This window comes from Ranitomeya imitator, chromosome 2, assembly GCF_032444005.1.
Source record: "Ranitomeya imitator isolate aRanImi1 chromosome 2, aRanImi1.pri, whole genome shotgun sequence".
Classification (NCBI taxonomy): Eukaryota; Metazoa; Chordata; class Amphibia; order Anura; family Dendrobatidae; genus Ranitomeya; species Ranitomeya imitator.
The window spans coordinates 775,273,506-775,297,319 of NC_091283.1; the positions used below are offsets into that span (position 1 = coordinate 775,273,506).

At 42.2% G+C, this 23,814-nt stretch overlaps 1 protein-coding gene and 1 long non-coding RNA gene across 2 annotated transcripts in view; one reads left to right on the forward strand and one right to left on the reverse strand.

The window, feature by feature from the left end:
• Positions 1-23,814, forward strand: part of LOC138665757 (uncharacterized) — a 117,799-nt gene that overhangs the window by 53,931 nt on the left and 40,054 nt on the right. The window lies entirely within an intron of this gene.
• Positions 7,884-23,814, reverse strand: part of MINPP1 (multiple inositol-polyphosphate phosphatase 1) — a 75,017-nt gene continuing 59,086 nt past the window's right edge. The window contains exon 6 of the mRNA XM_069753525.1: positions 7,884-9,633. Coding sequence (XP_069609626.1) covers positions 9,234-9,633 — 400 coding nt within the window. The 3' untranslated portion in view covers positions 7,884-9,233. The remainder of the gene's footprint in view (positions 9,634-23,814) is intronic.

The window sequence follows — 23,814 nt, forward strand, 5'->3', positions numbered from 1 at the left end:
GGAACGGAGCGCGGGGGGCGTGGAACGGAGCACGGGGGGGCTGGAATGGAGCACGGGGGGGTGGAACGGAGCACGGGGGGGGGGGTGGATCGGAGTGCAGGGGGGGTGATTGGAGCACGGGGGGGTGATTGGAGCACGGGGGGAGCGGGCACGAGCACGGGGGGGAGCGGAGCACAGGACGGAGGGGAGCCGGAGCAGTGTACCGGCCAGATCGGGGGGGTGGGGGGGCGATCGGAGGGGTGGGGTGGGGGCACACTAGTATTTCCAGCCATGGCCGATGATATTTCAGCATCGGCCATGGCTGGATTGTAATATTTCACCCGTTATAATGGGTGAAATATTACAAATCGCTCTGATTGGCAGTTTCACTTTCAACAGCCAATCAGAGCGATCGTAGCCACGAGGGGGTGAAGCCACCCCCCCTGGGCTAAACTACCACTCCCCCTGTCCCTGCAGATCGGGTGAAATGGGAGTTAACCCTTTCACCCGATCTGCAGGGACGCGATCTTTCCATGACGCCGCATAGGCGTCATGGGTCGGAATGGCACCGACTTTCATGACGCCTACGTGGCGTCATGGGTCGGGAAGGGGTTAAACAAAATTTGTAGTAACAGAATATTTTGCAAGAAATATACATGTGTAAACAGACTTGATGATAGGGAGTAAAACTTGCTGATCATTGGGGGCCCAACTGCTGGGACCCCAGCGATCTCACGATGGAGGCTCTGGAATCATGGGAAAGGAGCTCTGCAGATCCATCTTAAAGGGAGCACAAGTGTGCATGCTCTACCTCCACCTTGCATATTATCCAAAGTGTGGATCGCAGGCGATTGCTTGCTCGGGGTTGCAATCTTAAGGTGAGTTAACCCTGTGTAATGCTCAGTGTCTGACGTTTGTCGGTCATTGATCAATTAATAGCATATTTCCACAGGCCAACTCGGATTCAGATGTGTCTGTAATAGATCGATCTGTGCATGATGGTGGATAGCAATAACAGACACTGCCCAATAGGATTCCCAGCTGAGCCTTCTGTATATTTAGTTCCATCATATCTCTGCAAAAGGTGATACTTAAAGAAGCACTCCTCCCATAAAAGTGTTTATCCTCTTCATAGATTGCAGTCATCATTATATAGCACTGTGTACTTACAATTGCTCATTTTGTCTTTCTACCCAATTAATTCTTCCCTTTTCTATGCAGAAACAGCAAGTCTCTTGTCCCTATATGCTTTATTCCTCTCTTCAACTCCTGACCCAGCTGCTCTGCTATTCCTACTGCCATAAACTTTGCAGTGACTCATGACTTGCGCAGAGAAAATTGACCTCTCATTTCTACATAGAGCTTAGAAGGATTCAGCTAGTCAGATTTAATCATGTTATGTCATAGACCTAATGAAAAACAGAAATATTAGCTGGGTAGAAATTCAAAACGAGCAATCGTAAGTGTGCAGTGCTATATAATTTGGTGACTGCAATATATTAAAAGGATTAAACTGATGGGAGGAGGAGTGCTTCTTCAATGACATTTTGAGAGGGAGCTGATAGGCATGGGGACCTGTATGATTGGGTGTTGTGTATGAGATTGAATGTATTGAGTGTATGGAAATGATTATTTAGTTGCTGTTAATTCATTCTCTGTAACTACATAATATTGATCCAAAGTCAGACATTGAATTGGCTTCAGTGGACATTGATGATAACTGTTTATTCTAATGGTTGCGATTGTTAATTTTTATTGCGTTTTTAAAAAAAATGTCAAATAAAACTATAAAAAAAAAAATTGATCTGTTCACATAGACTGCACCCGTTTACGTAGGATGATGAGCGGCTGAGTAGAGATGAGCGAATTTGATCGGGTCCCTGCTTATTCGGCAACCTATAGCGCTTACCGAATAACCTAGAGCGGGAACCCGGATACCTGGAGCGCGTCGGCTGTTCGGCTCCACAGCTGCATGTGCCACAGCTGCATGCCAGAGGAATCAAATACGTATTTCTCACTGCAAACTGCAAATAAAATTATATAATTTATACAATGTGATTTTCTGGATTTTATTTTTGATATTCTATCTCTCAATCTTAAAATTAACCTACCTTTAAATTGATAGACTGTTCATGTATTTGTCAGTGAGCAAACTTACAAAATCAGCAAGGGATCAAATACTTATTTCCTTCACTGTAGGTCCTTATAATTAAACTTTGCATAACACAAACTTAGCAATACAATATTGTGTAAAATACGGTATGTGCCAGGCCTTTTCTCACAGACAGTAGTGTGACTATAGTTTTGTTCCTTCCAGCTGCACAATCTATAATATTTTGTTACGTGTATGATTTGGTCCAATAGTTTCAATTGTTCTAAAAAGTTACAGTGACACAAACTTTATATCCAGGGCCTTTAGGGTATGTGCACACGTCAGGATTTCTTGCAGAAATTTTCCTGACAAAAACCGGACATTTCTGCCAGAAATCCGCATGCGTTTTTACTGCATTTTTGACGCGTTTGATGCGTTTTCGGTGCATTTTTTGTGCGTTTTTCCCCAAATGCATAGAATTGCGGGAAAAACGCAGAAAATCCACAAAAATAATGAACATGCTCATTTTTTTAATGCGATGCGTTTTTTTAGCGAAAAAAAACGCATCCATGTGCACAAAACATGCAGAATGCATTCTAAATGATAGAATGCATAATGTATGCGTTTTTAATGAGTTTTTATCGCGAAAAACGCGAAAAATACACGAAAAAACCTGTACGTGTGCACATAGCCCTACAATATGATGAAGGAAGTGGATTTTCCTTCATCATAACAGAACAGTATTTTTCTACAGATTTTCACATTATAATCCTCACATCTGGTGCATGGAATGATAAATGGGGTTGTCTGGGATTATACAAAGAATGACTTGAGCGTAGGAAACGTGTTAGAATAATGATTACTTATTCATTCAATCCCCCCTCGCACAGGTGGGCCACGTTGGTCCTGCAGCAATTATGTCACGTTCATCATTCATGTGACCGCAGCAGCCCATCACTAGCCTAAGTGATGACATTGGCACAGAGCGGTCACAAATGATGGAGGCGAGGTCATCTGGAGCAAGTAATAAATTATTGCAACCAATATCAAGCAAATAGGTTTCTTTATTTTTTTTTAATCCCCAATTTTAGCTAAATAAAGCTTGGTCATTAATAAATAATTATAATGCATCCAACCACAAAAATATGTATTATACTTTGGTTTTCGGATCTTTACAATTTTAATATCTCCGCTTGCTCTCAGTGAAGTGGAACATTTTTTTTTTTTTTTAAATTTAGTTGTTCTTTTTCCGCCCATACACATTTCAACACAAATAGACATTTAATTTATAACCTGCATGTCTGGCCCAGTTCTTGGTCTGCCATCAGATATAAGGAGGTCTTCTGAATCTTTGTTTTTGTATCTTGAATTTGCGGCTGATCTTTTCACACTGAATGAAAACACAGGTATTGTGTTCACTGCACGTTTTCCAGCATTGGTCATTCAAACGTGACCAAAATGATTAATTTTGACCAGTTCACCCAAATCAACAGTTTTCAAATGTCAGTGACCAATTGCCGTTTGCTGAAAAAGCAACGATTATGGTGTTGGCTGTTTCTCAGCGCTCGGCTACTGACATTGCATAATCATGACTTTACTGGCCAATTATGACTGATCATTTGCAACTTTGCACATTCCTGATCTGTCAGCAAAGTCTGTCAGCAGGTATTTGTTAACCCATTTGAGATCAGCATGATGTAGAGAGACAGAAACCCTGATTCCTGAGATGTGTCACTTACTGAGCTGCTTAATTTATTTTTGAAAAAAGTCCGTTTTCTCTGCTGCAGATCTATCAGTTCTCTGAATGCTGAGCTCTGTATAACAGTCCACCCGACTGGCAGCTTTCTGTGTACACTGCGCATAAGCAGAAAGCTGCTAATGAGAGGTGTGGGTTGGTTTATATAGAGCTCATGAGTATGGAGAACACGGCAACAGGTTTACTAGTCCTCTACAGATAATCGCCTACTGATAAAAACAATGAATTTATCAAAATCACAGGAAGCAGCCCAGTTATGGACACATCACTGGAAACAGGATGTTAGGCTCACCTGGTGAGGTAGATCCTCCAAGTCCACAGTCCGGGTGGGCACATGGGCCATGAGTGTTGGTGTAGCAGATGGCTGAGGCATGCAGGACACAGGCAAATAGCTGAAGTACTGGAAGTCACAGGCAGACAAATAGCTGAAGTACTGGAAGTCGCAGGCAGACAAATAGCTGAAGTACTGGAAGTCGCAGGCAGACAGGTAGTTGAGGTACTAGAAGCTGCAGGCAGACAGGCAGCTGAGGTACTGGAAGACACAGGCAGACAAATAGCTGAAGTACTGGACGCTGCAGGCAGACAAGTAGCTGAAGTACTGGAAGTCACAGGCAGACAAATAGCTGAAGTACTGGACGCTGCAGGCAGACAAGTAGCTGAAGTACTGGAAGTCACAGGCAGACAAATAGCTGAAGTACTGGAAGTCGCAGGCAGACAAATAGCTGGAGTACTGGAAGTCGCAGGCAGACAGGTAGTTGAGGTACTAGAAGCTGCAGGCAGACAGGCAGCTGAGGTACTGGAAGACACAGGCAGACAAATAGCTGAAGTACTGGACGCTGCAGGCAGACAAGTAGCTGAAGTACTGGAAGTCACAGGCAGACAAATAGCTGAAGTACTGGACGCTGCAGGCAGACAAGTAGCTGAAGTACTGGAAGTCACAGGCAGACAAATAGCTGAAGTACTGGAAGTCGCAGGCAGACAAATAGCTGGAGTACTGGAAGTCGCAGGCAGACAGGTAGTTGAGGTACTAGAAGCTGCAGGCAGACAGGCAGCTGAGGTACTGGAAGACACAGGCAGACAAATAGCTGAAGTACTGGACGCTGCAGGCAGACAAGTAGCTGAAGTACTGGAAGTCACAGGCAGACAAATAGCTGAAGTACTGGACGCTGCAGGCAGACAAGTAGCTGAAGTACTGGAAGTCACAGGCAGACAAATAGCTGAAGTACTGGAAGTCGCAGGCAGACAAATAGCTGGAGTACTGGAAGTCGCAGGCAGACAGGTAGTTGAGGTACTAGAAGCTGCAGGCAGACAGGTAGCTGAGGTTTTTGAGGTCACAGGCAGACAGGTAGCTGAGGTACTGGAGGTCACAGGCAGACAGGTAGCTGAGGTACTGGAAGCCACAAGCAGACAGGATAACTGTACACAGACAAACTAAAAGTCTAAATATGAAGACACAAGTGTGTAAATCGGTGAAACTTACATAGGTCCAGACAGATGATCACATGGGGCAATCTGCAAATGCCAAAGTGGAGCACAACAAAGTTTAGCGGACCAGAGTGAGGGAAGCAAAGCCTGGATCCAGGACAGGTGCCTAACGCAGGGTCTCTGCCCCTACATCATGCTGCTCTCAGATATAGCAAAAAACCTGCTGCCAGATTCCATGTAAATGTATGGCCATTTAAAATGCACAATCCCTGTGTTACTCAACATTCTTGCAGATATCTCAACAACTCTCCAAGCTAGTGTGATAGCAACTCGTCGATATAAACATATTTAATGATTTCGAGAAAGTATGGAAATCTCAAACTTGAACTTAAACAGACCCATTATATGTGATGCATATACAGTTGTGTGAAAAAATGTTTGCCCCCTTCCTGATTTTCTATTCTTTTTCATGTTTGTTACACTTAAATGTTTCACTTTACAAAATAAATTTAAATATTATACAAAGATAACACAAGTGATCTCATAATCAGTTTTTAAATTAAGGTCTTCATTATTAAGGGAAAAAGAAACCCAAACGTAGATGGCCCTGTGTGAAAAAGTGATTGCCCCCTAAACCTAATAACTGGATCGACCGCCCTTAGAACCAACAACTGCAATCAAGCGTTTGCGATAATTGGCAATGAGTCTTTTACAATGCTCTGGAGAAATTTGGGCCCACTCATTTTTGCAAATTTATTGTAATTCAGCCTCATTGGAATGTTATAAAACCAACATCAAAGTGAACATGAAGTGACAATCACAAAGAAGAAAAAATATATTTAAAAATAATTTTATTGAAGATAAGAATAAAATATACAAAAAAGAAAAGGACAACCAACAATACTACACCATATTACAAAATATATATTAAATGAGGAGACCAGATCCATATAATATAATAAAAGGTACTAGAAAAATATATTTTGCCCTCCAAAGTGCAAAAAAACACCAAATAGAAGACAATAATAGGCCGTCTATCTACATTTCCATAAAGTGCATGTGCATTTATAATAAATAGTCTAACCTAGACAAAAAGGTGCATAGAAATCTTTGGAGAAATACTAGTACCAGTGTGAAGATGATCTGTGACCCTCAAGGACTCCGACCCTAACGTACGTTTCGCCTAAGTGGCTTTTTCAAGGAGTCTCCTTGAAGACTCCTATGCACCTTTTTGTCTAGTTCAGAGATGTCAAACTGCATTCCTCGAGGGCCGCAAACAGGTCATGTTTTTAAGATTTCCTTGTATTGCACAGGTGATAATTTAATCACCTGCACAGAATGATTCCAGCACCTTGTGCAATACAAGGAAATCCTGAAAACATGACCTGTTTGCGGCCCTCGAGGAATGCAGTTTGACACCTCTGGTCTAGGTTAGACTATTTATTATAAATGCACATTATGGAAATGTAGATAGACGGCCTATTATTATCTTCTATTTGGTCTTTTTTTGCACTTTGGAGGGCAAAATATATTTTTCTAGTACCTTTTATTATATTATATGGATCCGGTGTCCTCATTTAATATATATTTTGTAATATGGTGTAGTATTGTTGGTTATCCTTTTCTTTTTTGTATATTTTATTCTGATCTTCAATAAAATTATTTTTAAATATATTTTTTCTTCTTTGTGATTGTCGCTTCATGTTCACTTTGATGTTGGTTTTATAGTTATTGGTGGACATTCACTAGGGTGAATTTTGTTGTGTCTTTCACATTGGAATGTTTCTGAAGATAAACCGCCTTTTTAACGGTCATGCCACAGCATTTCAATCGGATTACAGTCAGGACTTTGACTAGGCTACTCCAAAGTCTTAATTTTGTTTTTCTTAAGCCATTCAGAGGTGGACTTACTGGTGTATTTTGGATCATTGTCATGCTGCATAACCCAAGTGCATTTCAGCTTGAAGTCATGAACAGATGGCCAGACATTCTCCTTCAAAATGTTTTGGTAGACAACAGAATTCATGGTTCCATTTACCACAGCAAGTCTTCCAGGTCCTGAAGCAGCAAAACAGACCCAAACCATCACACTACCACCACATTTTACTGTTGGTATGATGTTCATTTTCTGAAATGATGTTACTTCTATGCCAGATGTAATAGGACATATGCCTTCCAAAGACTTCCAACTTTTGTCTCGTCAGTCCACAGAGTATTCTCCCAAAGTCTTGGGGATCATCAAGATGTTTCTGGTAAAGCGGAGAGGAGCCTTAATATTCTTATTGCTCAGCAGTGGTTTTGGTCTTAGAACTCTGCCATACAGGTCATTTTTGACCTGTCTCTTTCTAATGTTGGAGTCATGAAGACTGACATTAATTGAGGCAAGTGATGCCTGCAGTTTGTTGGATGTTGTTGTGGGGTCTTTTGTGACCTCTTCGATGAGTCGACGCTGCACCCTTGGGGTAATTTTGATCGGACAGCCACTCCTGGGAAGGTTCACCAGTGTTCCAAGTTTTTGCCATTTGTGGATAATGGCTTTCACTGTGGCTTGCTGGAGTCCCAAAGCTTTAGAAATGGATTTATGACCTTTTCGAGACTGATAGATCTCAATTTTTTTGTTTCTCATTTGTTCCAGAATTTCTCTGCATTCCGCATGATGTCTAGCTTTTCAGAATCTTTTGGTCTACTTCACCTTCTCAGGCAGGTCCTATTTAAGTTATTTCTTAATTGAGAACAAGTGTGGCAGTAATCAGGTCTGGGTTGTGGCTAGGGAATTTGAAATCAGCTTCACAAAGATGTGATAAACCACAGTTAATTTATGTTTTAAGGGGGAGCAAGCCATCACTTTTTCACACAGGGCCCTGTAAGTTTGGATTTCTTTTTTCCTTAATAATAAAGACCTTCATTTAAAAACTGCATTTTGTGATTACTTGTGTTATCTTTGTGTAATATTTAAATTTATTTGGAGATCTGAAACATTTAAGTGTGACAAACATGCAAAAGACTAGAAAATCAGGAACGGGGCAAACACTTTCACACAACTGTATACTATAAATATAAAGACATGTAGGGGATAATTCTGCAGTATCTAATTTTTTTAAATTATTATGCCCCGCTACAGCATCTCTGCAGACACCCTGCATCCCCTAACTACCCTGCTGCTTGTATACACGGAAGATCTTTATGTCAGTTACTCACAGTGCAGCGGACTTGTCAGTTTAGTTGCCTTACAATTGAGTGAAATATGCAAAGTGCATTGAGCAAAATCACAATTCAAGAACAAAACCATCTCCTGAAAGTTCATGAATAAAGTAGCATACTAGAAAAATAACTCTCATTCAGGCTACTACCGTAATTCCTATCTTGACTGTTACCATCCACACAAGGCTCTTATCCAGTCAAATATGTAGTCACGAATTCTTCATGCATGGACTAATCTCGTAATTTAAACGTGAAAGCTGACGAGAATGAAGCCCAATGAATTCGCTTCTCCTAGTTGTAGTGATAGTGAATGTAAGAATGGCTGGTCCTCCCTCGACCATTTTTAATGGTCTATTATCGAGGAAGTGAGCCTTTCCTATCTACGGTCAGGTCCATGTTTAATGTCGGCTACATCCTGGAACATTGGAAAAGAAAATTATTGAATTAAAAAAAAAAAATGACACCATAAAATTCATATATCGGTAACTAAAATCCATTTGGAAAGCAAGCAAGAAAAAAAAAATAAAGCTCTCTGTAAATATTGCACATAACCTCCCACAGAGCACCACAATTACACTGCAATTATTGTCACATTGTCATAATACTGAATGCATACCAGTCCGAGATGGAGGAAACACAAATCATTGCCGATACAAAGGAATCTACCGTAAAGCTGAAGAACAGTACCCATTGCCTATCAGCAGCTGTGGACTAGAAATCCTACTTTTGGGTTTATTGCTTCTCCAAAAGCTAAGAAGCCCACCTTACTTAATCATTATCTCACAGCTCATCCTCAGAGGTACGAGTTAAGTTTGCAAGTTGACATTCGTCTTTTACATGGCATCTGTTAAGAAGGTGGCTGTACTGCTTCTTCAAATCCTCAAAAACACAGACTGACTCTTGAGAATGGGGAAAAGGAAGAAGGTTCTCATTTAGCAGCATCTGAACTTGGTACTCTTCTGTAGGATTCTCTGCAAAGTCACAATGGTACAAGACAAACACCAGGTTGGAAGCATAAGGCACGATTCTGCCGCTGCGAAACCTCTGCTCCAAGTGTGTGGAGAAGTTGTTGGCCATCAAAGGTTTCTCATCCTTGAACAGTCCCATTAGAGCCAACAATGGCAAGAGAGTCTCCGCATGTCCAAACTGCATAACCACAGGAGTGGAGATTTGCTGAGATCTGAAATGTACAAAACCATAAAAAAAGCTATTAATTTTCAGTCAAGCAATTATTTTGCATGCAAAATCAGGGATCCCACAAAAGAGCTTAAGGGTATGGTGCACACGCTGCGGGTCCGCAGCATTTCTGCAGCTGCGGGTCCGCAGCACTTTCCCAAGAGTTTACATTACAATGTAAACCTATGGGAAACAAAAAAACGCTGTGCACATGCTGCGGAAAAAAACGCGCGGAAATACAGCGGTTTACATTCCGCAGCATGTCGCTTCTTTCTGTGGATTCTGCAGCGGTTTTACACCTGCTCCAATAGAAATTCGCAGAAAAACCACGGTAAATCCGCAGAAAAACTGCCGTAAATCTGCAATAAATCTGCAGTAAAAACGCAGCGTTTTTGCCCTGCAGATTATCAAATCCACTGAGGAAAAAATCCGCAGTGGACCATTCTACGTGTGCACATACCCTTAGGGTGACAATAGGGGCAGGTAGTAAAAGAAAGCACACCATTCTATCACAAAATGGATTTACATTGACAAAATCATCACTTGACCTAGTATAGTGAGCAAATAATGCAAATAATCGATGCAGTAGACTGGAATCGGCCTTTCCCTCAATGAACTTTCAGTCTCCTTTACATAAAAAGTCAAAGTTAGTTTCCTAGCTGATAAAATTATGCATGAACTTGTCATTTTCTAACCCATCTACAAATGTAATTCGTTTAATGACCCCTAAAGTGAGATTTCCACAAAGAATGAACATAAATAATCAGGTTATTGGCATTATGTTCTTTCTCCTACAGACCTGTACCCATCAACAAATATTAAACAGAACCATCGTAATACGTTGCCTCATCTCACCCTCACATACAGCTCTGGCCAGAATTCAGAGACCACCACATCAAAACCCTGTCATGGGCAGCCCAATCTCCAGACCTGAACCCCATTGAAAATCTCTGGAATGTAATCAAGAGGAAGATGGATAGTCACAAGCCATCAAACAAAGAAGAACTGCTTAAGGCCATGTTCACACAGTGCGTTTTTTACCGCGGAACCGCGGCGGTTTTGCCGCTGCGGTTCCGCAGCTGTTTTCCATGCAGGGTACAGTACACTGTACCCTATGGAAAACAGGACACACTGTGCACATGGTCCGGAAATTGTAAAAAAAAAGACGCGCTGAATAGCTCCCGGAAAAAAGAAGGAGCATGTCAATTCTTTTTCCGGAGCCGCAGCGGTTCTGCACCCATAGACCTCCATTGTGAGGTCCAAACCGCAGTAAAACCCGCAGATCAAAAATATATCTGCGGGTTTTACTGCGGTTTGATGTGCAGAACCGCTGCAGCAGGAAGTGCGGGGAGCGGGCGGAAGTGCGTGGGCGGAGTGTGGCTGCCCCCCCCGTGTTCCGATCCCGCCCCCCCGTGCTCCGATGCCCCCCCCCAGTGCTCCGATGCCCCCCCCCAGTGCTCTGATGCCCCCCCCGTGCCCTAATCTCCCCCCCTTATACTCACCCGGCGTCCCGGTGTCCGTCCGTCCGTCTTCTCCCTGGGCGCCGCCATCTTGCAAAATGGCGGGCGCATGCGCAGTGCGCCCGCCGAATCTGCCGGCCGGCAGATTCGTTCCAAAGTGCATTTTGATCACTGAGATATAACCTATCTCAGTGATCAAAATAAAAAAATAGTAAATGACACCCCCCCCCTTTGTCACCCCCATAGGTAGGGACAATAAAAAAAATAAAGAATTTTTTTTTTTTTTTTTTTTTCACTAAGGTTAGAATAGGGGTAGGGGTAGGGGTAGGGTTAGGGGTAGGGTTAGGGTTAGGGGTAGGGTTAGGGTTAGGGGTAGGGTTAGGGGTAGGGTTAGGGTTAGGGGTAGGGTTAGGGGTAGGGTTAGGGTATTTTCAGCCATTTTAACCCTAAAAAAATTCCTAGAAAACACACAGACTCTGGCTAGAAAACTGCATCAAAAAAACGCATCAAAAAACGCATCAAAAAACGCATCAAAAACGGACCAAAAAAGGACCAAAAAAAGGACCTGCGTTTTCTGCCAAGAGCTGCAGTTTTTTAAAAAACAGTCAGGAAAAAAAAAGGATGGAAATCCTGAACGTGTGAACATACCCTAAATGTTTGGGCCAGAAGCAGTGTGAAAGACTGGTGGACAACATGCCAAGACGCATGAAAGCTGTGATTAAAAATCAAGGTTATTCCACAAAATACTGAATTCTGAACTCTTCCTGAGTTAAAACATTAGTATTGTTGTTTCTAAATGATTATGAACTTGTTTTCTTTGCATTAGAAGTCTGAAAGCACGTTTTTTTTTTTTTTAATTTTGACCATTTCTCCTTTTCAGAAAAAAAAAATTACAAAATTTATTGCTTGGAAATTCGGAGACATGTTGTCAGAAGTTTATAGAATAAAAGAACAGTTTACATTTTACTCAGAAATATACCTAAAGAGAGAAAAATCTGCAGTGGTCTCTTATTTTTTGCCAGAGCTGCATGTTTCGCTAACTGTGGGGAGGCTCCTACCTTAGCTCATACTTGGCTTCATACTTAGCTCGTACACCTTCCCCAACCCCTTGGATGTCGGATGAACACACCAATAACGGCAGTTTTAGCTCACAGTCCAATGTGTATGGGACCCCAAGACGATGGTCATAGAAGTTTTAAATTTGCCATGTCCCTTTTCAGACCGCCGATCCTTTTGTTCTCTTCAAAATAAGCCGCCACTAGACATGTCTAGCATCAGCTCTCTCATGTAGAAGGAGAATACAGGAGCACTTGGCCAAGCACACCTGTGCGCGGGAGAAATCGAAATAGCTGCCGGCCGAACGAACGAACGAACGAACCATTGTTCAGTCAACGGTCATCTAATGTGTATTGTGGGCTATAGTCTCACTGGTAAAGGGTTAAGCACATCATCATCTAAAACAACTATCCAACTGTCCTGACATAGTAGGACTCAAAATACACACAACCGTCTCCCACAGACATTTCGCTGTCCGATGAACATCGCAGAAAATATGCCCCTTCAAACAGCTCTAATAAAAAGCCACAAAGTCAACAGGATAAGTAACATCAGAGGACAAACTTCCCAAACATGACGTTTTTTGGTCAGTATGGAATCTTAGGCAATAAAACCAAATAAAGCAGTCGCATGTACTAGATCCAAATACACTATAGCCTATTATGTACTACAATTTATTCTGCAAGATTAAGATGTACATCTTGTTTTTACGTGTTAAATGTTTTAGCTCTTGTATGCCTTTTCCCCTTTTAATGCGTTTTTGAGGGGCAAGTCTAAATGACAGGAAGAGTTGCCCCATGACTTTGTAGCACCGACTTATTTCTGAGTATAATAAGACCTGTAAAGAGAGACCATGAAAGTGACCACTCATCCTCCATATAATAATGGAAATACAAAAAAAAAAAGTAAACAATTAAATCCACATAATTGAAAAAGGTAGAACTACGAGGATCTCTAATAATACTTGCCAAGCTAAATGTAAAACATTAGCTCAGGTGTCAAGATTAACTATAGATAAATGCTCCAGTCCTGGCAGGCTTGCTCTTGTGCAATAGCTGCAAAATTACCAATCAGAATTAGAATAAAGCATAATACTGTGAAGAAAGTAAAAGCAAGAAAGAAAGAAATGAATCCAGATGTCCATTATGCCCGATGCACGTTTCGCACAATGCGCTTTATCATAAGCACTATTTTAGAATAAGGTAAAATGCGGAGTATACCCCCCCCAATTACAAACAGCAGCTTTAATCTTCATCATGTATGATTACGAGCTTATACTTGATAAGAAGCATACATTGACAATGAGGTGTGTTACTGCCTAGGCATCCATGTTGTCCTTAATACCTTCTGTCTTCTCCACCCTGGGGGCAGGAATGGCAATACAGAGGGGTGTTGACACCCACCACCCTTGATAAATAAGTTCCATTGACTTTTTTTCGTGCATCCACATAATGAAAAATAACACCACTAATACAAATAATAAGGAGCTTACACTCTTTCACAAAGGATGTGCATTATTCTCACAGAAGATCACTTTACATATCTTGCCATCACGGCACAGGTAACGTGCATGTTACGCTTACCTCATACTGGAGTGGATTTATAGACTAACTATGAATGGGGACTGTAACACCTAGATTTGTACCGATTTGTGTTTTCAGACAATCTTGACAAACAATACATAAGACAACTGAAATACATCAAATAACCGGCTCAGATTTGTAGTTTTGGAATATGTATTTATTCTGTCTGCTTATATAGCACCAGCGTATTACATAGTCCCCGTGCTCAGTAGGGGATATATTGTAATTACTCTGCCTAAAATACACACAACAATCATAAAAACTGTGTTTATGTTGCTCGGAATTTGCTTATCAGTAGTTACAAATTAATTCTCCATGGGACTACCAAAGATAGCCAAGTAGGGTGCTCAGATTTTTTCGTGGGTCCCATAGAGAATGGAGTGGTGATGTGCATGCATGGCCACAGCTCTGCAGAGCTTGATACTTGGGATAGATGGGGGTCCCAGCAGTTGGAACATGACAAATTAGCAAGCAATCAGCTATCATGCAGAGAGGTGGTGGCTAGTGAGGATTGTACGTGCTGGGATAACGACTTATCAGAGCATGCTTGGGTGTTATGTGAGCATCTGAGTGTGCTCGAATATTATGTTCCAGTCCTAATAGAGCACACAAGTGTGTGATAACGATTACCTAGTGCTGGGCAAGGACAAACCCCAACGCGCGTTTCGCCTGCTCCTTCAGGGGTGTGTGATAAAATGTTATTCGAGCACGTTCGCTCATCACTGGTGATCGCTTCTAAATAAAAAAAATTAAAAAAAAAGGGAAAACCTTGAGCTACAAATCCTGAGGGACCCGTATAGCTATAATTGTGGATACATCCATAATGGTAATAACACTTGTACTGCACAGAGACTATATTATGCAGGGCTATATAATATGAGGGACAAAGGGGCACAATTACCCAATAAATTTTGACCTTTTATAGTCCACAACAACAGAAATAGGCATGAGAATCCGCATTTATAAGCCCAGGCTGGTATTACAGTGCATCATCTATTGCACTGAATGGAGTTATGTGGCCACTCGAACTTAAAACTTGTTTCGGCACTGCACAGATTTACACAGTATACTGATAAATCAGGACACCTGAATATAACCACAGTAAACAATAAGTCTAAATTCCAAATTATACATGCGAATAACTGAGAAACAAGTGTTCATAAGAACTCGTTCCCAATCATCGTCCCATTTACAAGCTTGTTCTACATCTGATCTTGTATGTCGATATGAATATTAACGTCGTCGGCAGAACAATGCCCCGTATAAAACATTGGAAGGGGTGCTGTATTGGGTTAATGAGGTTTCTGTCCCCATCAATTTCTGTCGCCCGCTGTGAATGGGTCAATAAACTAATGCCGATCCACTTTTTAATGGGTTTTAACTATTGAAACAACAAGGTAAGTCCTTGTGTAAAGCATGCAAGACTGAAGGAGATTATGCCTGCCTAATAGATTGGATTACAAGTAGAGGATATAATGTAAGTGTTCAAAGTAATCAGTCTATAGCTTACCGATATGTGATATATGGCTGCATTTACTTCTATCTAGTCTCCTCCCAACTCTCACATCAAGAACAGTTAAAACTAAATGATATGAAATATTATTGACAGATATGGATTATGTAATTGATCAAATATATAATTGCTTGCAATAAAACTTATAATCAGTTAGAATGAGTGACATGAACCTGCTGACTTCCCTTCAGCAATGCTCGATCTCATCATCGTACCATTCACACCACATTTTATTACCAGATTATCACACACAATACATTCCTAGGTTTCATTCTTTCTTAGGCTACTTTCACACTAGCGTTGTTTTCAATACGTCGCAATGCGTCGTTTAGGGAAAAAAACGCATCCTGCAAAGTTGTTTGCAGGATGCGTTTTTGCCCCATAGATTAACATTAGCGACGCATTGACACACGTCGCAACCGTCCTGCGACGGTTGCGCAGTGTTGTGGCGGACCGCCGGGAGCAAAAAACGTTACATTTAACGTTTTTTGCTGCCGACGGACCGCTTTTTCTGACAGCGCATGCGCGGCCGGAACTCCGCCCCCACCTCACAATGGGGCAGCGGATGTGATGAAAATCTGCATCCGCTGCACCCGTTGTGCGGCGCTAACAACGCTAGCGCCGTTGCGTCTGCACGTCGCATCGCGACGTGCAGCGCACGACGCTAGTGTGAAAGTAGCCTTACAAATATAATCCCCTACTTGTCAGTCAAAGCTGCTCTTCTAATCCCCTCAAGAATAGAAAGTGATGATGTCCTGTCTAAAGATGGGAGGAATTGATAAGCAGAACTCAGGTCCATCAGCCAGGTTAGTACTCCGTGACTGCTGGGCGGGAGACCTGCAAAACCTCCTTACCTCCCGGCATTCTCAGACTCACCTTCAGCTAGGACTGGCATGACTCCATTATTGTGGCGTGATGCCAACACAACACAAGTAAAAGAGTAGCTGGAAATGCTGAGAGGCAAGGAGATGTGCAGGCCTCAGTCCAGCGGAGACAGATTACTCCTATGGCTAATGGACCATATTCTCCAATCTCTAATTCTGGACATTCAGTCAACTGACCACAGGGGCCATCAATTTGCTCTAGGGTTAGGAGTCATCTTAATGGAAGTAATGAGTCACCGTCTGTCAGTCACCTGGAGTGGTGGACTTTTGTGGTGGTAAGTAAAGCTACTTTATTTTATAATGGTCCCTGATCATTGTAAAGAGTGGATAGAAGTAAAGACTATCAATAATAGTGGACTACTTCTAATCTTAGTGGGAACCTGTCAGGTGAGAGACCGCTATTAACCTGCAGATATGGGGTTAATCTGCAGGTTAATAGTGTGGGCGCTGGGCCTGTCCAGAACACTTAGAGCCCCTTCCAGGAGGAAATGAACTTTATTCCTCCCGGCAGCATTCAGCCTCCAGTCACAGGGGTGGCGTCGGCGCGGGTTTAGTCACCACTCAGGGAGCAGCAGCTGTAACCGCAACGTCGGCACTGACTGACAGCCAGCCCTAATGCTGAGCTGCTGTCAGTCAGTGCTGGTAGTGTGGACACAGCTGCCGCTCTCTATACACAGAGCAGTGAATTAAACAGTGCCGGCCCCATCCCTATGACTGAAAGAGCGAGGCTGCCAGGGGGAATAAACTTAATTTCCTCCCATGAGTGTGGTTCTAAGTGCTGTGCCATGCAGATTCAGAACACTATTAACCTGCAGATCAACCGCATATCTAATATCTAGCTGCTGGCAGCTCCCTGTGCAATTACACACCAATGATGTTCCAGGTGTGCTGGATGGGACACGAGTCCGGAGACGCCGGATGGCCCACGCAGGCTGATCACAGTAGCACGGACAATATGTGGCTTAGAATTATCATGCTTAAAAATGGCTCCATAATCAAATCAACGTGACACCGAACTGTTAGTGCACCTGGAATGAAGATAACTGGGATCACCATCTTTGGAGTAAGAAGGTTGGCACACATAGAATTGTACTCCTCGATATATGGTGTTCTCTCAGAACGCCCTCAGACAGCTTTATTCTCTTGCATATCACAGAGTTACAGTAATTTTCACATTAAATAGTTTAAAAATAAATCCTAACCCATCTGACCACTAACTAAAGACAAAGTGTCCTTCATGATTATGCCAGGCACCTCAAAATACAACATTGCTCATACCATTTAGCATGATGGCTTCTGCAGGCCAGCGATGGCCGTCTTCACCATACTAGGAGCCTTGCATGAAAAGCTCACACACTATTTTAGGATCTCTTCCATCTAGAGAGCCAGCACCGCCTATATGGAGTGGCACCCCACACATTTTATTTATCTATTTTACGCACTTATATAAAACGCTTTACAAACATTATTGGCACTGTCCGTATTGAGGCTCACGATCTAGAATCCCTATCAGTATGTCTTTGGAATGTGGGAGGAAACCAGAGAACCTGGAGGAAACCCACGCAAACACAGGGAGAACAAACAACCTCCTTGTAGATGTTGTCCCTGGTGGGATTTGAACCCAGGAGCTCTCTCCACTTCAGTAATGAGCCAAATTCTGGGTTTAACAACTGACTAATGGCAGAGCAGCGTCTCTTTCTTTGCAGCACAGATTTTTTATTCCAAGAACGGATATACCATTGGTGCCACGGCCTAAGAGGTAAGGGGGCCGACTTACCTACAAAGTAGATGGAATTGTGCATTATGATGGACTGTAACGCCGGGGGCCCACGATCTGGAAGCAGTGTTTTGGACGCAGTACGTTCGCTGCATACTAAGCCCTGCCTTCTATTGAACGCAGGTAAATTCACATGTGTTCACTGAACCGTGCGGATTTACCGCTTTCAATACATTTCTAGTGCTGTAACTTCTGTTGCGGAGACTAGAGTCTCTGCAAGATAAATTGACACGCTGCGGTCTAGAAAGCCGAGCTGCATGTCAGCTAGAAATCCCATCCACTATGCTGTAACATCTGGACGCTGCGGGTTTGACGCTACATAAATACACAGCTTCAATCAAACCCGCAGCAGTTCCTGATCGTGGGCACGTACCATAAAGGGCCCATATATTATTCTTGATTGGGCACCTCTTCTATCTGTGTCTGCACCTGTTGTAGTTGTCGAAAATGTCACTTTAGTACCTGCCCTGCTAGTAAAATTCTGAATTCCTGTAAAGTTTCACTTTTACAGAAAACACAAAGTATAAAAGGCATGTTGTCATTAAAGTGTACGTATAAAGTATTTAAGAAATGCAGTATACATCCTTTACTGGATGCCTCTAAGAAATACCTGAGTAAAGAACATGCTTGTGGCATATGCTGTGTCAATGAGGCCCTGAAGATATGTTCAATGCGTGTGAAGGGAGCTTTCCTAGGTATCCGCCAAAACTAGAGTTCAGATGAGCCCCAATTATTTAATAGAAATATAACTGAGCCAGTTTGCAATCTCCATTTGGAATGATTTCTACAAATACATTGTAGCTATTACTTTCTTTTACTTCTGCATTTTCAGAGCCTTGATGCATTGCAATAATTTATGAAACTTGCATCGTACAACATATAATAATGCTTCGCTGAGTAACTTAGGTTGAAAAGCTGCGTATTACATGATGAGATTTTAATGAGCCATAAAAACCTGTCATTAGTAATTCCTTCTTTTCTATGAGACCCAGTGACCCTTTTCAGAATTATAAAAGATTATGCAGTTCTCACTCAGTTAATACTTATAATAACCATTATCAGTTTTGCCATTTTTACAGCCATGTCATTCTACCAATCAATAATAGTGAGATAAAAGAAAAATATCAATAAATATTGATAAAACCAATACTTTTTTCTAGGAACTACGCACCTTGTTTTATTACGTGGGTAAGGAGATACTTGGCATATTTGCGAGGGGATAAGGGTAGAGCGTTAAACTACATTTACATCAAATTGAAATTTTCTTTTGACATAAATATATGTAAAAAACAAAAAAAGACAAACACACCTTAAGGCAAGGTTCACACACTGTGCTCTACACTAAGCCCTACGTCACGATTTCTGACAAAATCACTGAAAAACTGGATTTCAATGGAAGCCCTGACAGAGGCCTGGTATTTAGCCTTACCGTTAGGCACTTCCAAGCCCTTTAGATTTGGGTCTCTGATTGCCCAATAGGATGTACAAAAATGATTCCTACTCCTTTCATATTGTACACAATGTACCCTACCAAAGGGGACATCCACAGTCCACCCAAACTCTGGGACAGCCTTGATTTACCATAATGGAAGTGTTGTCTTCAGTCAAGTCTTAGGCTCGGTTCACACACGTACAGAACTCTCCGCGGAGCATTATTATGTCAACGTTTCTGTTGAACTCATCAATAAAAAAGTATTCAGACGAAAAGCCTAACAGAGACCCGACGGAGCAATTCACTTCGATAAAGCTGACCTAGACACTTTGTACACCGTGTGGCCTCAAACAGCTTTTCGTACATCCTCTCGGAGACCAAAATCTACAGGACTTGGGAGTGCCTAAAAGGTAAGGCCAAATATCAGGCCTAGGCACAGCAACATCGGAGAAACTGCACAGTATTTTTGGGAGTAGTAAACTCAAAAGTTGCTTTTTAAAATGGGACTTTATTATGAATATTTATACTTGTGAGACAATTCCTTTATGCAGATCTAGATTTAGGTTAAGATTCTGATTTCACACTACCCAATCTACTGGAGTGTTCGGAGTATAACCAGGGTGTGCGAGCCAGGCCATTGGGTATGTGCATACGCTGCGGATTCTCTGCGGATCCGCAGCGTTTTTTGCAGTGCAGAAACGCTGCAGATCCACAAGTGATTTACAGTACAATGTAAATCAATGAGAAAAAAAAATGCTGTGCACACTTTGCGGAAAATCTGCTGCGGAAACGCTGCGGTTTAAAAGAAGTAGCATGTCACTTCTTTTTTGTGAATCTGCAGCGTTTTTGTACCAATTTCATTATAGAAAACCGCAGGGGTAAAAAACGCAGCAAATCCGCAAGAAAACCGCAGCAAAAACGCACAAAAAACGCTGCGGAACCGCACAAAAAACATGACAAATCCGCAGGTGCATTTTCTGCCAGGAGAGGTAGAATTCGCACCAGAAATTCCTAAGCCTAATCCGCAACGTGTGCACACAGCCTTAAATGTATGTGCCTCATCAAATATATTCTCAAAGTATGCCTTTCCCAGCATTCAAAGAAGTTTCACTTTCCAAAGTCACAACAGATCTATCCATACTAGTGATGAGTGAATGTGCTTGGGTGTTATCCAAGTATCTGGAAGTGCTCATTTATTATGTTCCAGTCCCCGTGGCTGCATAATTTGAGGCTAGCCTAAACACATGTGGGGGATTCCTCAACAGCCGCAAGTCATGCAGCCGCAGGAACTCGAACATAATATAAGAGCATGTCCAGATGCTCGGATAACACCTGAGCGTGCTGGGATAAGACGTTATGTGAGCATGTTCGCTCATCACTAATCCACCATTTTTTTTACCAAACCATATTTCCTTACTTTTACCAGTAGTCACAGCAGAGCCTCCTCAATTCTCACTAGGCAACATCTCACCATGTGTCAACTGTCCTCTAGCAGTCACAGTACACCATCTCCTCTCCAACAAGAAATATTGTCACTTTCCATTCCACCCACATTCATAGGAATCCCCCCCAAAGACAGAAGACTCAACAGTGCCCCCCTTGTGCCCATTTCCACAAGTACAGTCTTTCCTCCACTCCCTATTATAGCAGTAATCCCATCCATTCCCCCTCTGGTAACAGCGGTATATTAGTCGGTGAGATTAAAGCTGTGTATTTACAGGGAGTAAAGTTGGCCGCCATGGTTCATTCTCTAGGGTATGTGCACACGTTCAGGTTTTTTCGCGATAAAAACACGATAAAACCGCATTAGAAACCGCAGACATATGCATCCTATCATTTAGAATGCATTCTGCAATTTTTGTGCACATGATGCATTTTTTACCGCAAAAAAAACGCATCGCGGTAAAAAAAACAGCATGTTCATTAATTTTGCGGATTTTCTGCGTTTTTCCTGCTATTCTATGCATTTGGAAAAAACGCGGTAAAAACGCGGTAAAATCACGGTAAAAACGCATGCGGATTTCTGGCAGAAATGTCCGGTTTTTGTCAGGAAAATTTCTGCAACAAAATCCTGACGTGTGCACATACCCTTAGGGACTTACAAGACTCTGATAAATACAAACTTTTATTTAAATAAAAGTAAATACATAAATACAAACCGGATTGTGCCTGACGGTAAAAAACGGATGTGTGAAAGTAGCCTTACATGTTTGACATTTCTAAAGTGATAGCAACATTTCCAATAATTGCACAAACTACATGAAGGTAGAGATTCCATATCTGCAGAGACATTTTTACGTCTACGCCCTACATTTTCATGCACATTGCATCAGTGGTGTATGAGAGCCAGTTACGGTACTGGTGTCCCGTGTATCGCACACATTACAGCCGCGTGGCCTTTGTTCTGCTTATTACCAGGCTCTGGAAGACTGATTCTTGCAGCGGCATTACAAGCCGGGACTTGACTTTACACAAGGCAATAATAGTTTGTTGTGAAGTGCTGGAGTTAATCTCTATAAAAAGAGGCTTTCATCGCTCTTCTCGCTTTCTATAGATTTGTTTCAAAGTTCACCGGCTCCAGCTAAATGCTCCGACATTGTGACTCAGCTGTTTGCACAGATAATACACAGCGGCCTGTGGCTAACACTCCTACATATAGACATGGACATTACTGTACAGGAAAGCGAGTACACAAGAGGATTCAGAGCCATCCGACTCCTCACTGCAGAAGGAAGAGGACTGGGTCATCCCGGGACTGGGCAACCAGTGTCACACAGCCTACTGGAGAAGATAGTGACCCAGAGGGTCGTCATGAATTTACTCCTGAGTTCATGCCAAAATCTATGGGATTCCCCAGTATGAACCCTTTTACCCTATACAGAAATCTGTACTACCAACAGTTGGCGTAATCAGAGCATAAGACACCAGGAGACAGTGCCAAGCAGAACACAACAGCTGGGGCAGAGGTGAAGGCAGGCAAAGTATGACCATCATGGTAGTCAAGCAGAGGTCACACCAGGCAGCACACAGGGATATAAGTCAAGAACTAGGAGAGTCAAAATCAGGAAGAATACCTAGGTGCAGTACTGGATGATTTAAGGATCTACCGCTCAGGCACTGGAACCCTGGGGAAAGATCCCCTAGAGCGGATCTGTGACCATATTTCACAACATAAACCGTAAACATCATTAAGATCTCCTCGATCTGATGAGACTGGTGTAATTACGTTGAAAATCCATGTAAGAATGACTCTATACATCTTTTAAGAAGTCTTCTCACCGGATATTAAAATTAGTATTTTGAGCTGGACTCAAAATGCTCAACTTATTACAGGATTGTACATCTATTATGACATGGGTCTTTAAAGTAAATACACCAGCCTCAGCAGGTCTAAAAGATCTCACTGACTATTGACAGAGCTGGCTTGCTTGAGATTCCTCTGCAGAGAGTGCGCATTCAAGGCAAGTCAGTGCTGTCAATCATCATGAGGGAGGAGGGGACATGAAAATCCAGTGGGCGAAAAGGTGCCCTATGCCTCCTGCCACCCCGAAAAGTGCACTGAGCAGCCAAATTAGCATATCTGATTAAAGATCAGTTTCTTCAGCAGGACAAAGGCAGTGATTAGAACAGTAAAGGTGCCATGTCTATAGTGCTTTTATCCCCTACATGGCCCCGATTCATCAAGATGGGCATTCTTCAAACCAGTAATGATGAGCGAACATGGTGGAGTCAGAGGCAACTGAATTACTAACCTTGCTACAAATCTTACTCCAGGCACATACTAGAGTAAGATGCGGTATAAGGTATGCCACAGCTTGTCAGGAATTAAATGAGCGCGTGTCGATACGCCTTTCCTGCCCCCCGTCCAAGCTTCTATAATTTTGGCAAAGCTGGACAAAACTGGAGGTAAAAAAAAACAACACAAAATTCACTTGATTTTCTACAACCTCAGAGGTTGCAAAACATTTTGCAACTTTTCTAAAGTGTCTTAGAACAGATTTCTGGCATAAACCGTTTAATTAATCACGGCCTACGTGCTTATACTGTCAGTTTGGGATGATAAACTTTCTTTAAGAAGCAGAGTGCCATCATGTGCATGTAAGGATAGCTGGACCCTGGCGAGAAGGATGCTGGAGCCGGGCGACCCCAGGAGACGGGCACAATCCAGCAACAATCTCACATCTATGGTCACCAAACATCTATCTAACAGATTCAACCAGCCTGAAATTTCCAGTTAGTTGCCTTCCATACTTTCACAATAGAAATGTTCAACATGTTTAATTGTAGGGTTGGGGAAAATGTGTTTATGGTCAGCAGAAGGTTGTAAGCTTGCGAGCAGGGACCTCACCCCTAATGTCACTGTTTAAATTGTCTTAACTTGTACTGAATTTATTGTCTGTACATGTCCCCACTTAATTGTAAAGTGCTGCGGAATATGTTGGCGCTATATAAATAAAAATTATTATTAATATTATTATTG